The sequence below is a fragment of the Saimiri boliviensis genome, chromosome 10 (assembly GCF_048565385.1).
Source record: "Saimiri boliviensis isolate mSaiBol1 chromosome 10, mSaiBol1.pri, whole genome shotgun sequence".
Classification (NCBI taxonomy): Eukaryota; Metazoa; Chordata; class Mammalia; order Primates; family Cebidae; genus Saimiri; species Saimiri boliviensis.
Genome location: NC_133458.1, coordinates 74581223 through 74593748, shown reverse-complemented (window position 1 = coordinate 74593748; position 12526 = coordinate 74581223). Strand labels below are relative to the sequence as shown.

At 45.4% G+C, this 12526-nt stretch overlaps 1 protein-coding gene across 14 annotated transcripts in view; it reads left to right on the top strand.

The window, feature by feature from the left end:
- Positions 1-9966, top strand: part of ICA1 (islet cell autoantigen 1) — a 159147-nt gene extending 149181 nt beyond the window's left edge. For all 14 annotated transcript variants that reach the window (XM_074379504.1, XM_074379501.1, XM_010345700.3 and 11 more), the window contains one exon: positions 9116-9966. In XM_074379504.1, coding sequence (XP_074235605.1) covers positions 9116-9237 — 122 coding nt within the window. In that variant the 3' untranslated portion in view covers positions 9238-9966. The remainder of the gene's footprint in view (positions 1-9115) is intronic.
- Positions 9967-12526: the final 2560 nt, after the last annotated feature.

The window sequence follows — 12526 nt, the reverse complement described above, 5'->3', positions numbered from 1 at the left end:
ATCTTTTTTCTCTCCTACTTTAAGCTCCAAGAGTACGAAACAAAGGAATGCATGTAGAATCAAGTTGTGCCGAAAATGCGAAGATGAAGTTAATTTTAGCTGGGATTTCTGAGTCTCTGAGGTTATCAGCCTGATAGGGGGTGGGGGTTCCTGTGTCATGCAGTGATGAGAAAATTGTGCCTTCCCGAGGCCTCTTCTTGTGAGTAGGAGGAGAGCCAGCGAGAGAGGCCACCTGAGCTGGAGACAGGCAAGGCTGAGAGACCTCAGAGTGAGTGTTCTCAATTCTCCACCCATTTCCACAATTTAAAAGTAGACACCGATACTAGAAAGATTACCAGCTGCTCAAAATAAATGCATCTGGACATCTTTTAATTTAGGACTCTGCAAACCAAAGTTAGGAATCTTGTTCCAGATTCCCAGAAGCACTCAGCCTTGTGTTCCTTTGCAGTGTTCTTTTGTTTTACCCAATTCTGAGATGCCGTTGCCATCTGGGTGGATTTCCATTTAAGGCTAATATAATGTCAGGCTTCGGGTTATCTCCAGTTCACCGTTCCTCAACCAGTGCTCACCTCCTGCCATTCCTGGCTTAGCCTGGCCCCAGGTGACTGACATTCCCAGTACTTAGAACCCTGTGAGGAAAAAGACCACAGGGTGTATTTATAGATTGAATGCAGAGCAAACACTCTCAGCACAAGGCAGTGACACTGAGTTCCACCAATGAGCAGCACTTCCTCTGCCTGCTGAGAGCATTTGCAGGTCTTGGAGCTCTGCAGACTTTAGTTCACAGAAGGAACTTTGATCTACTCCACACCCGTTTTATAGAGCAGGGAGTCAGGGAGCCCCAGAAAGGCCTGTGACCTGCTTACTTGTTGTAGTCGTTCCACCATTTGAGGAAGGTCTAAACTCCTCAGCATGGCTTGCGGGGTCCTTTAAGACACGACTGTCTCCTCACTGTCCACACCTCCCACACCTTTGCTCAGCTGCCTGCATGGCATTGTTTCCCTGGAGAACTGCATGGGCTATCAGTGCATCCAGATCCAGCCATATCAAGCTTCGGTGCACCCGTCTCTCCCCACCACGGGGCCTTGACATGTGCTCTTCCTTCTCCTTAGAGCCCGCCACTCCCTACACAGCGTGCTGCTTGCCTTACCTGGCTAACTTCTCATCCTTCAGCATCTCAGCTCCAATGTCACCTCATCTGACAAGTCTTCCTTGAGTCCCCCACTCCCCAGCAGTCAGGGTATTTCTGCTCCCCGCATTCATTACAACCTGTACTTAATCATTCCTCTCCCCTTACTTGACTGTAAAATTGATTCGCTTTAACTTTTAATTTCTAAGGGAATAGTAGATGCATGTATTTATAGGGTATGTGAGACATTTTGATACAGACCTGCAATGTGTAATGATCACATCAGGCTAAATGGGGTGTTCATCTCAAGGATTTCTCACTTCTTTGTGTTACCCACATTCCAATTATACTCTTTGGGTTATTTTTAAATGTACTATAAATTATTGTTGACTGCAGTCACCCTGTCGTGCTATCAAATGCTAGATTTTATTTATTCTATCTGACTTTATTTTTGTACCCACTAACCATCCCTCCAACCCCTGTCCCTGCCATCCTTTCCAGCCTCTGGTAACCATCATTCTGTTTTCTGTTTCCATGAATTGAATTGTTTTAATTTTTAGCTCCTGCAAATGAGTAAGAACACGCAGAGTTCGTCTTTCTGCACCTGGCTTAGTTCACTTCACATAATATCTTCCAGTTCTGTCCAGGTTGTTGCAAATGACAGGATCTCATTCTGATTCCATTTTCTGTCTCTTGCTCTGGGTTGTCATGGAGACAGGGCCCATATTTATGTTGCTCACCACTGAATTTCCAGAACACAGCTCAGTGCCTGGAATACAGTGAATGTTCAAAAGTACTTGTCGGATGGATGGATGGTTGGATGGATGGATGGATGGATGGATGGATGGATGGATGGATGGCTAGCAAGAAGTGCGGGAGAGGACAACTGACAAATGACACTAGAGGAAAAGAAACCAGTCCTACAATGGGAACCCTTGAAGATGATGCCCTGAGGGGTTAGTCCTGCCATCTACTTAGCTTCAAAGGCCCAGATTCAGCTTAGCTTTACTGAGGGCCTGCTCTCTAGACGCTCTCCTACCTGGTTTCACTTAAAGATCCCATTTTATCCAAACAACCCCCAAATGAGGCAGGAATTTTTATCCTCCCCTTGCAGATATGGAAACTTGACCTGAGGGGGAACCGTGGGTGTCAGGGTGGTGCTTTGCCATGTGGCTGTGGTGTTCCCACTCTTCCTTCACAGGCAGCCCCGCCCCAGAGCTCTCGGGGCTGTGATCCTCACCCCGCCCCAGGCGTGGGCTCTCCCTGCTCGTAAATGACACCCATGGCAAAGCGCAGCTCTGGGCGGTGTCCTTTGGCTTCCCTTGCTGCTCTAGCTGGCCAGCCTGATGCCTGGCTGATTTAGATTTTCCTTTACGTAAGTAAGGGGGACAGGGTTGCTCTAATAAAATTTGATATGTGTTTCCTGCAAATGGGTAGCACATTTGACATATCAAAGGATCCTGAAAGCCAGGGTAGTCATTTTGTTCACAGAACTCAGTGCCCTGGGCACTCATTCTTCACCACCCCTCTCCTGACTGAACTACTCTGAGATGAGCTGACATCTTTCTAGCCACACCTTCATGTTAAAAATGCCTCAGCCAATTCTCACCAGCTAGAGAACAGTTGATGGCAATTATGGGAATATTAGCAACACTAAGTTCTCTTTAAATAGCATTTTTTCCTGACAGAAGCCAAGACATTTGAAATCTGGCTTGGCATTCAATCCATAATTACCCTCATTGCACCCTTCCCCTAAATAATTTTCAAAGTGATACGAGGTTGAAACTGTAGCTGAGCTTAATATTTGCTTTTTTTCATAAATAGTTGATGTCATAGACATACTGTTTTATCTCTTCATGCACATGTAGTTGAATTGTTAGACTGATGCTTAGTAACTGTTTTGAGAAGGAATGTTACGTAGCAAACGGGCGGTTGTTTCTGCTTCACACGATGGGGAGGGGGAGAATGACGCCCTGTGTGTGTTTGTCAACATCCTGAGGTATACTGTTTCCACCATTTTCGCTCTCAAAGAGAGGATGTCTTCAGGCTTCATGTCCTTCACATCCTCTGCTGCAGAGAAGCCCCTCAAATTCTTGGATTCTAGGTGTTTATTATATGGTTCGTGAGTGTTTTTGGTGAACAATATTTTAAAATCCATACTTATTAAATCACATGTTTGAAATTATTTGTATTCCTGGGTCCTCTTTTTTATTTTTTATTTTTGAAATGCTGTCTCACTCTGTTACCCAGGCTGGAGTGCAATGGCACAATCTCAACTCACTGGAACCTCCACCTCCCGGTTCAGCTGCCTGCCTCAGCCTCCCGAGTAGCTGGGATTATAGGAACCCGCCACCACACCCAGCTAATTTTTGTATTTTTAGTAGAGACAGGTTTTTACCATGTTGGCCGGGCTGGTCTTGAACTCCTGACCTCAAGTGATCCGCCTGCCTTGGCTTCCCAAAGTGCTGGGATTACAGGCGTAAGCCACCGCGCCCAGCCGCTGAGTTCTTTTAAAGTTTGACTTGATATACAGATGTTTCACTTATTTATAGCTTTTCAAGAACATGCACATTACATGATGAGAAGTGAGCTCCATTTTGACATGTAAATTGATTTCTGCCTCGTTTTAGGAATGCGTTCATTTCAGACTTTGAAAAATATAATGCTTTGAGTCTGCCTCTTTTTTTCAGTGTTCTCTGCAGCGGAGTATCATGCATATCTTTGAAATGGGAAAAATTATCTTGTTTGAATTCCCACTGGGTCACATAGCATACAGAGATCAGGGAGGGGTTGACTTCTCTGTTCCTCACCTGGCTTTTCTGAGTCAGTTCAATTTTCTCTGAAAATGTGAGCCATCCAGGAACTCTGTCAGAGAGGAAAACAGAATCGAAGAGCATAAAGCTGCAAGATTTGGAGTCAGCTGCCTGGGAACGTGGGGTCCTGAAGTGGGCCCCTCTGATTCTTAGGAGATCTCTCTCTTTGTCCACACACTGGCCCAAAAGGCATCCTGTGATTCTAATCGAAATGGTGACCTAGGCAGCCTCAGAGGCCAGCTAAGGAAGTGCTTCCTAAATTTTTACTTACATAACAATCACTGAGAGTTTGCTAAAATCATTGTCTGGGCTCCAACCCCAGGGATTCTGAGTCAACAGGTCAGCATTGGCTCATGAACTTGAATTTCTAACCAACACATAGGTGATGCCGATGCCTCTGTTGAGGGCACGCACTGTGAGAATCATGGCTCTGAGAGACTGAGGGCAAGCTGCAGGGGTTACAGGAAAGGTGGCACGGGCTCTGGTGCACAGGTGGGTCTTCGGTATTCTTAGCGTTGGAGAAACATTGCAGGAAAGGGTGACAGTTACCAGTTGGATTCAGTACTTCTCAGCGTTTCTATGATCGGCATTACTTGGCACACACAGAAACCACAACTTTAACTTTCCACATTTACCACTGTTTTATGTGATTTGGGTCTAGAAGGAAAATGGTCATGCGCCAATTTTCTAGGAACCAGGAAGGTTATGTTATTCCTGGGTTACACCAAGTACTGGTTATTTTAAAAAATCATTTTATTGCAGTATAATTCATCTGCCAAAAATTCACCCACTATAATAGAACAGTTCAAGGATTTCTGATACTGTGCAGCTATCACCACGGCCCAGTGTTAGCCCATCTCCACCATCCCAGATAGCTCCCTCAAAGTCTAGTACTTTTGATTGTTTGTGAATTCTGTTATGTATCTGTTCAAATACCTTTCCAATGAACAACAGCGCCTTTTAAAAGCCTTTGTATTTTTTCAGTTGTTCTGGATTCAATAAATAGGCCACTATTTCATTAAGTTAGTCTTAATAAGTTTGTGAGGTTTGTGCCATTTGCCTAAAATGAAATACTTCAACCAGTGAGTATTATTATAGTATTGAATATGTGCCAGGTACTGCTTCACCATCTCTTAAAATAATCCTTTAGAAGTATACTTCTCACCATTTAAAACAGTACTCTGTTTATGTTAATGCAATAGTCACATATTTGAACACCCATTGTGTAGTATGCAGTGCACTAAAGGATATGCAGACAAATAATTCTATAATGAAGTCCACTGGAAACTGTGAATCTTAGAATGGCAGAGTCAACAAGTGGCATTAAATCCTATACTTTTTGTGGCATTCTTGCTCTAGACATTGGTTTCACTGCCCCATCTGAACTCTGCCTTCCAAACATGATCTCTCTTGAAGGCCTTATCAGACACAAATCTATTCCTTAAAAAACACTGTGACCAGAGTATCCCAGTAAAAGGATACAGTTTTAAGCCTAATGATCCCAACAACGACGTATCCTCTGATGCTCTACATTTTATAGCGAGAATCAATAATCCACTCAATCGGCAAACATCTACCAGTGCTGTGTTAAGTATTTTTAAGCAAATTGAAAAACAAAAAATTCCTTATCTCATTGAGAAGACAAGACTTGCATATATAGAATTAAAGCAGGAGTGCAAAGAAGCTTATGGTAAAGTTCTACATTTGCCATGGTATGAGTCATGCCAAAACTCTAGGACAGACAGTAAATGCTGTGTGGAACTAGGTTTGCTGTCCTTAAAACGCGAGTGCTGAATGCCTCTTAACCATTCTGGGGCAGGCAGGGCACAAGGGGCATTATAGAACACTGGGCTATACAAGGTGTATTAGTCCATTTTCACACTGCTATTAATATAAAGAACTGCGCAAGACTGGATAATTTATAAAGGAAAGAGGTTTGATTGACTCCCAGTTCAGCATGACCATGGAGGCCTCCGGAAACTTACAGTCATTGAAGCAGAAGCAGGGCATGTTTTTCACAAGGAAGCAGGAAGGAGAAGTGTGGAGCAAAGAGGGAAGAACTCCTTATCAAAACATCAGATCTCTAGAGAAATCACTATCACAAGAACAGCATGGGGGAAACCAACCCCATGATTCAGTTACCTCCAGCTAGTCTCTCCCATGACATGTGGGGATTATGGGGATGATTGGATTATAATTCAAGGTGAGACTTGGGTGGGGACACAAAGCCTAACCATATCACAAACTAAATACCATTGTAAGGGGGAGGCACAAAGTTAAAGAGGGATTTCTTTCCCTCTCATAAGTTTGGACTGGATTATCATTTATTTATCTGTATTAATTAAATCTCCCAATTTAAATTAACTGTGTAGAAAATAAATGGACTGGATCATATTGGAAGTCGAGAAGATGTGGTTACTAGTCCTATTGCTTCATTTAATGGTGTTCTCTTTTTTAAGCTTTTCCCCATTTGCGGCAGGAAAACAAGGCACCTGGTTTCCTTAGAGCATTATTGGTAACCTTTGGTATGATCATGAAATGATTGTGCTTGAGAAGAAGAATGGGCATAAATAAAGCTAAAATGCAAAGATGCCTTATCCATAGCCATGGTTTGCTTTTCAGAATCTAATCTTTTCCTTCATTTTTCATATTTTTGAATTGGACTTGATGATGCATGTCTCCTGTCTCCTCAAATGTATTTCAGTATGAGGATCATAGGAGAAGTATCTTATTTTTGTTCAGAGGCCACTATGGTTGAGAACCAGGGTTGTGGCCATCAACTGGTGGGTCCATGTGACTTCTTCACTAGGTCTGACATGCTCTGGTTTTGAATATGAGGCTGGTCAGAGAGCAATGTCAATCCTCCTACTCCACGGCCAGCACCAAAGACAAGCAGTCCAAATGACAACAGCCCTGCAGTGAAAGGTAGTAACAGCATTTTATCTCCCTGAAATGACAGCTGCCTTCCTTTCCAGTGGCCTAACCTATTTTCTATACTTCTCTACTAATTTTCATTTGAACATCTAGGGCTCAAAGCAGGGCTACGAGATGGAGAATTTTGCATAATCCCAGAAATTACATTCTGAATTCTTTTTCTGGCTTAATGTTCTCGTTCATAATTCCCTTTATCAAACTGTACCTATTATGGATGAGTCAAATATCTACATGTGGTTGGGTGGTCCCCAAATTTGGTTGGAAATACCAAGATATGAAAGGCCTCTGAGGTTTGCTATCTTTAGCCAAAAATACCATTGCCACCACCATATAGGGCATTTAATTGTGCTTCTCAGAAAGGGCCAGGTTTCATAGTTGTCAAATAAGGTCTTTTCAAGTTCATGAGATCTGTTCTCTTTTGGGACAGGTCCCCCAAGGGAACCTCTGCTCGACTGAAGATCTCGTCTGTATTTGCAGCTCTCTTTCAGTTTCTCTGGTCATCACTGATTTTTCCCTTTGTTGGCCACAGGAAGTTAAAGGATGGGTCTACTCCATTATCATCAGAACGTGTTCCCATGATGTTCTTTTAAGTGTTGTGCAAATAAGTTGCACCTGCTTTGTCTCCAGCAGTGGCTGCCTGGGGAATGTAAGGATTGTCCCAAAGCACAATCACTGGCTCCTCACGGCAAGGCCATGATGATGCTCAGAGGACTTCCTAAGACCCTTGAGGAGGTTAGAAGGAAGAGGAAACAAGCGTGTAGCATATTTTCACTGGAGTCATCTTTAAAATATTTTGAAATCTTCTAGCAAGAATAATAGGGATAGGCTAATCCAGCAAAATCAGTCATGTGCCATAGAGTTTCCTTGGGGATCTCCTACATGACTCAAGAAAGTTGTGTGACTCCCTTTTTTTAGGCAGTTCCCTGCCGGCTCCCCCTCCAACTAAGCTATATTGAGCTCTCTTGTCTCAGATAATCATATCAAGATAAACCAGGTGATCCCAGGGCTAATTGGACGTGGAATTCAATCAGTGTTACATAGTAATAACTTTCATATTACCAACTAGTCTTGATACAGTTTTCTCACTATCATAGATACATTGATTTTTACATGTAGATTATGTTGATATCTATAAGACTTTTTTTAATAAAAAGAGAATCAGAAATATAAAGTGATCAGTATACTATCTTAGCATTTCAGTATCATTTTTATGAAAGGATCAAACGCCTTGTTTATATTGATATTATCCCATTGCTTCTATCCCGTCATTAAGCACTTTTAGCAACTTGTCCTGCCAATAATTTCTGAGACTCTTTTCAGCCAGATGGCAAGCACATTTCTACCTGCTCTCAGCCAGAAGGATCACCCATCAGAGACATTTTCTTCATGTTTCTGACACTCCCACCTGTTGAAGAAGAAAAAAAGCATAGGTCATCGAAGCCAATGAACTTAGATGTTCATGTGGAATGATTTATATATTTTAAACAAAGCCTCCATCTTATTTAGGAACCACGTGCACGAGGCACTGTTTTGAAAATGTTCCCCTCATCTGGAAAATAGTTGGCCATATATTCATGGTATCCAGGAAGTTAGGGCAGGTCTTTTTGTGGAAGAGCAGAAGGGAGTATTTCAGTACGGCTGAAGAGTGAAGGGAACTGACCCCCCGGGAGAAGGAAAGGCATGTCAGGGCCCTCCTTGTTTTGACAGGAAAGGATTGAAGAAGGGAGTGACTCTGAGAAGAAGCCAGACCTGGGCACCAAGCCCTTCTGGGCCTGTTGCTTTGGAGGGTAAAAAGAGTGGCCATAATATTTCTCCTGACCCAGCAGATTTAAAAAGATTCCTCCAGCAGACAGTGGAAAGCCCCTTGCTTCCTCAGCCATTCAGGCTGATTTCTGAAATAACTATGCTATTTCCTGGTTGTGGTGAAGCGGCAGGGCCTGAGGTTTTGAGCAGCTTTTCATGGGCTATGGCCATTAGTGAGGTTGGGGTGCAGGTGGGAGTTTGTTAACACAAGAGCTTGTTATTCATGGAGCTTCAGGCCATGGTTTGGAAATAGTAACCAACTGACTGAGCAGCCACGGGAGCTGTAATTTCCTAACTGTTGTCAGAGACAGAGTGCAAAGGGATTTGTCTGATTGAACATCCTGCATTTTAAGATGACCTGGACCTGCCTGCATCCCACATGGCAGAGATGGCCATTTGGAGGTGGGTTTGCTCATGTTTCCTGTTCTCTCCCCAGAACCTGCTAAGGCTCCCTCGGACCTGACTGCCTGGTTCAGCCTCTTTGCTGACCTCGACCCACTCTCAAATCCTGATGCTGTTGGAAAAACCGATAAAGAACACGAATTGCTCAATGCATGAATCTGCACCCTTCAGGAGGGCGCTCACATGAGGCCCACAGAAGCTCCCCCAGGGGCTAGCAGAAGTGTAAAGTGATCAGTATCCTGTTTTAATAATTATGTGCCATTTTAATAAAATGAAAGGGTCAACGGCCCTGTTTATATTGGTATAATTATTTACTCTTATTTGGTAAAAAGGGTTTTCGTGTATCTCTACGTGGATCTAAACAATACAGGATTGTCTAGAAGCGGTTTCCAGGCCGCCGCTCTCCTGCCTACATCCCATCATGGCTGCTGCGGTGTCACTGGGCTACCGTGAGATCCAAGTTGAAATCAGAAGCCTACTTGGATGGTAGGTTTGAATGACGTGTTCTACAGCCTCAGAGGCAGCAGGAGGCTAGCAAAGCTTAAATGCCTCCTTCTCTATCCCTAGCCTCTGTCCCCCTTGGAGGAGGGCAGTAGGAAGATTCCCTCTTCCTGCCAAGCCATCTTCCAGTGAGCTCTGGATGAAGCTCTGGCCAACCAAAGACACTGTCCCCACAGCAGATGCCTGGTGGGCCACATGTTCTCACACTGGCGGAGGAGCTGGGCTTCTCTCCAAGGCACAAACCTTTCTATGGAAAGCAGCCATATTTGCAGATACCACTGTCTCCTTTTGTCCTCTTTGTGGCTGAAATTCAAAAGCATGTATTTCTGAAGCCCCTTGTGACTTTTTTTTTTAATTAAACAGAAAAGATATTTGACACGCAAAGTCAAGTTTATGGAGTCTGTTGTGGGGACTCAGTGATGTGCTGAGGAAGTGCTATGGGTGTGGGGGCTGGAGTGGAACAGGGGAGGAGGATGGGTCTCAACTGCAGCCTTGAAGCTGTTGATTTGACCCCATTCACCACCCAGATAAGGCAGCAGCAGGAAGGACGACATGGGACTTGTAGGATCAGGGAGGGGTGGGAGCCACAGCTTTACATTTCGGCAACTCAGATACTCTGCCACTTTCAGAGTCCCCAGAGCTGGCAGCTCTCCCTGCCATGCATGTCACAGATGAGCTGCTGAGTGAGGACCCACACACATCTGCGGAAGCCCGTGTACACCCCTTTCAATGACCCAGAGGCCCAAAGTAGGGGTGGAATCGACGCCTTCCCAAAAGATGGTTCCACATGCTTGGTTGGGCTAGGAGTTCTCTCCTGTGCTCCTGCAGCATCAGTGCCCAGCCCTGAAAGGGCTTCCTGGGGCCACTTCCTGAAACACACACACACACACACACACACACACACACACACACACACGAACGGCTCTGGAAGGGCATGGCCACAGCAATAACCTCCATCCCTACAAGACACCTTGGAGCAGACCCCTGCTCACATCTGGGTCTACCATAAGCTGTCCAGGGGATCTCCTCTGTTAGAATCTCATTTAGCAGATTCCTTACCCCGGCACTGGTGGCGTTTGAGGACATGAAGAGTTCAGCACCAGGGCCTCACCTTGTGAGCCTTCCCGCACTCATATGGGAGTCTTTGCTGTACCCTCAGCCTCTGCTCCAAACCCTGGGCCTGTGCATTTGCTGTGTACTTCTGGAATGCCATCACAACCCCACCTACCCTCCCAGAGCCTCCACAGAGCCCATGTGCTCAACAAGGACCTCTCCAAGTGCAGCCCCCAGGTCCCAGGTCTCCTGTGAGGAGCCAGCCCTCATCTCTCCCCAACACTTCATCAGTTCCTGCCTTCCCTTCCTGCCCCTCTCCCATCTTGTCCAGCAATGCTAGGATGGTGCTTGCCCTGGCCTCACGAGGACTGTGCTTTATGCATCTGCCTCTACCACTAGGTGCTACGACAGTCTCCCTGTTTCTCCAAATCTCCGTCTCCCCAGCAGTCAGCACCCTGGAATCACCTCGACAGCAATGGATTAATGATTGTGGAGTTGAGCTACCCTGCATGGAATGTGGACTCAGTCCTAGTTTCATCCTGGTTCACATTTGCAGGGGCGAAAACCCTGCAACCGCAGTAAGAAGATGAGGCAGGAGGCACCGACTCACTCAGTCCAGGCTAGAGGCCCAGAGAGCTCTGTGGGGGAGAGGGTAGGAGTGAAAGGGGGTGGAGGTAATCAAACTGATTACTTTAAATACTAACAGGTGGCATTTAAACATTGCTCTGAGGGTGGAGGGGAGAGGAGGATTGTGGCAGCTGGACAGGCTTTGCGAATTGCACATGAGGCATTTTCTCCCCAAATTTTCTTGACCTTAAAAAAAGCAAAAAAGATTCAATTCCCTTTTCTATCTGCAATCCACTTGGTCAGCCTCTTGGTCCCTTGTGATATTCGTGTTTTGATCCGGGCTCAAGCAAAGCCCGCTAGACCACCTTTCCAGTTTAAGCAGCACCAGCTGCTGCCTGATTCTCAATTTTTAAGACGCCTGCGTGCTGACCTCGCCAAAGGGCTTCCTCCAGGCTCCATCTCCCGGACGCGCCTCAGCCGCCCACGGACTGGCCCTGCCGGGAAGAAGTCAAAGGTACCGTATCCTCCTCCTGTACAGCTCCGCTTGTCCCTCGTTGTCACTGCATGTTGGGAGCCTGGTCTGAATCACAGTTGCACTGAAACCTTTGGGGAGATTCGGAAAGCACCTGTTCCTGGAAAGCTTTCCTGCCAATCCCGGTGGGGTGGTCCGCCAGGCTCCCTTCCCCCTCCCCCAGCGAAGATTTAAAGAATATACAAATTTGAGGGAACCAGAGACAATTCTTTTTCCTTCTTTCTTCTTTCCCCAGCTGGCATGGGCTCTTGGTGTACTTTATAGATTCATTTCCTTCAAAATGTAATTTTAGAAATGTCAAGTTGATTTTTGAGTTCTGGGAAAGTGAGAAAAGCACCCGTCAGCTTCAAAATTAGAAACGCACCAACTTAGGAAGAACCAGCACTTTTTGTGAGTGGTTTTTGCCGAAAAAGACGTGATCTATTCAGAGTTGGCAGCCAGAGGCGTCAGTGGGCCTGTAGGCGGGGCTTATGCATGGTGCTATTATTACCAGACAGGGGTCCCAATCCAGACCCCAAGAAAGGGCTCTGGGATGTCGCATGCAGGAAAGAATTTGGGGCGAGTCCATAAAGTGAAAGCAAGTTTATTAATAAAGGAGGGCGGGTGCAGTGGCTCAGGCCTGTAATCCCAGAACTTTGGGAAACTGAGGGCAGATCACCTGAGGTCAGGAGTTAAGAGACCAGCCTTGGCCAACATGGTGAAACCTCGTCTCTACTAAAATTAAAAAAAAAAATGAGCTAGGCGTGATGGCGGATACCTGTAATCCCGGCTACTTAGGAGGCTGAGGCAGGA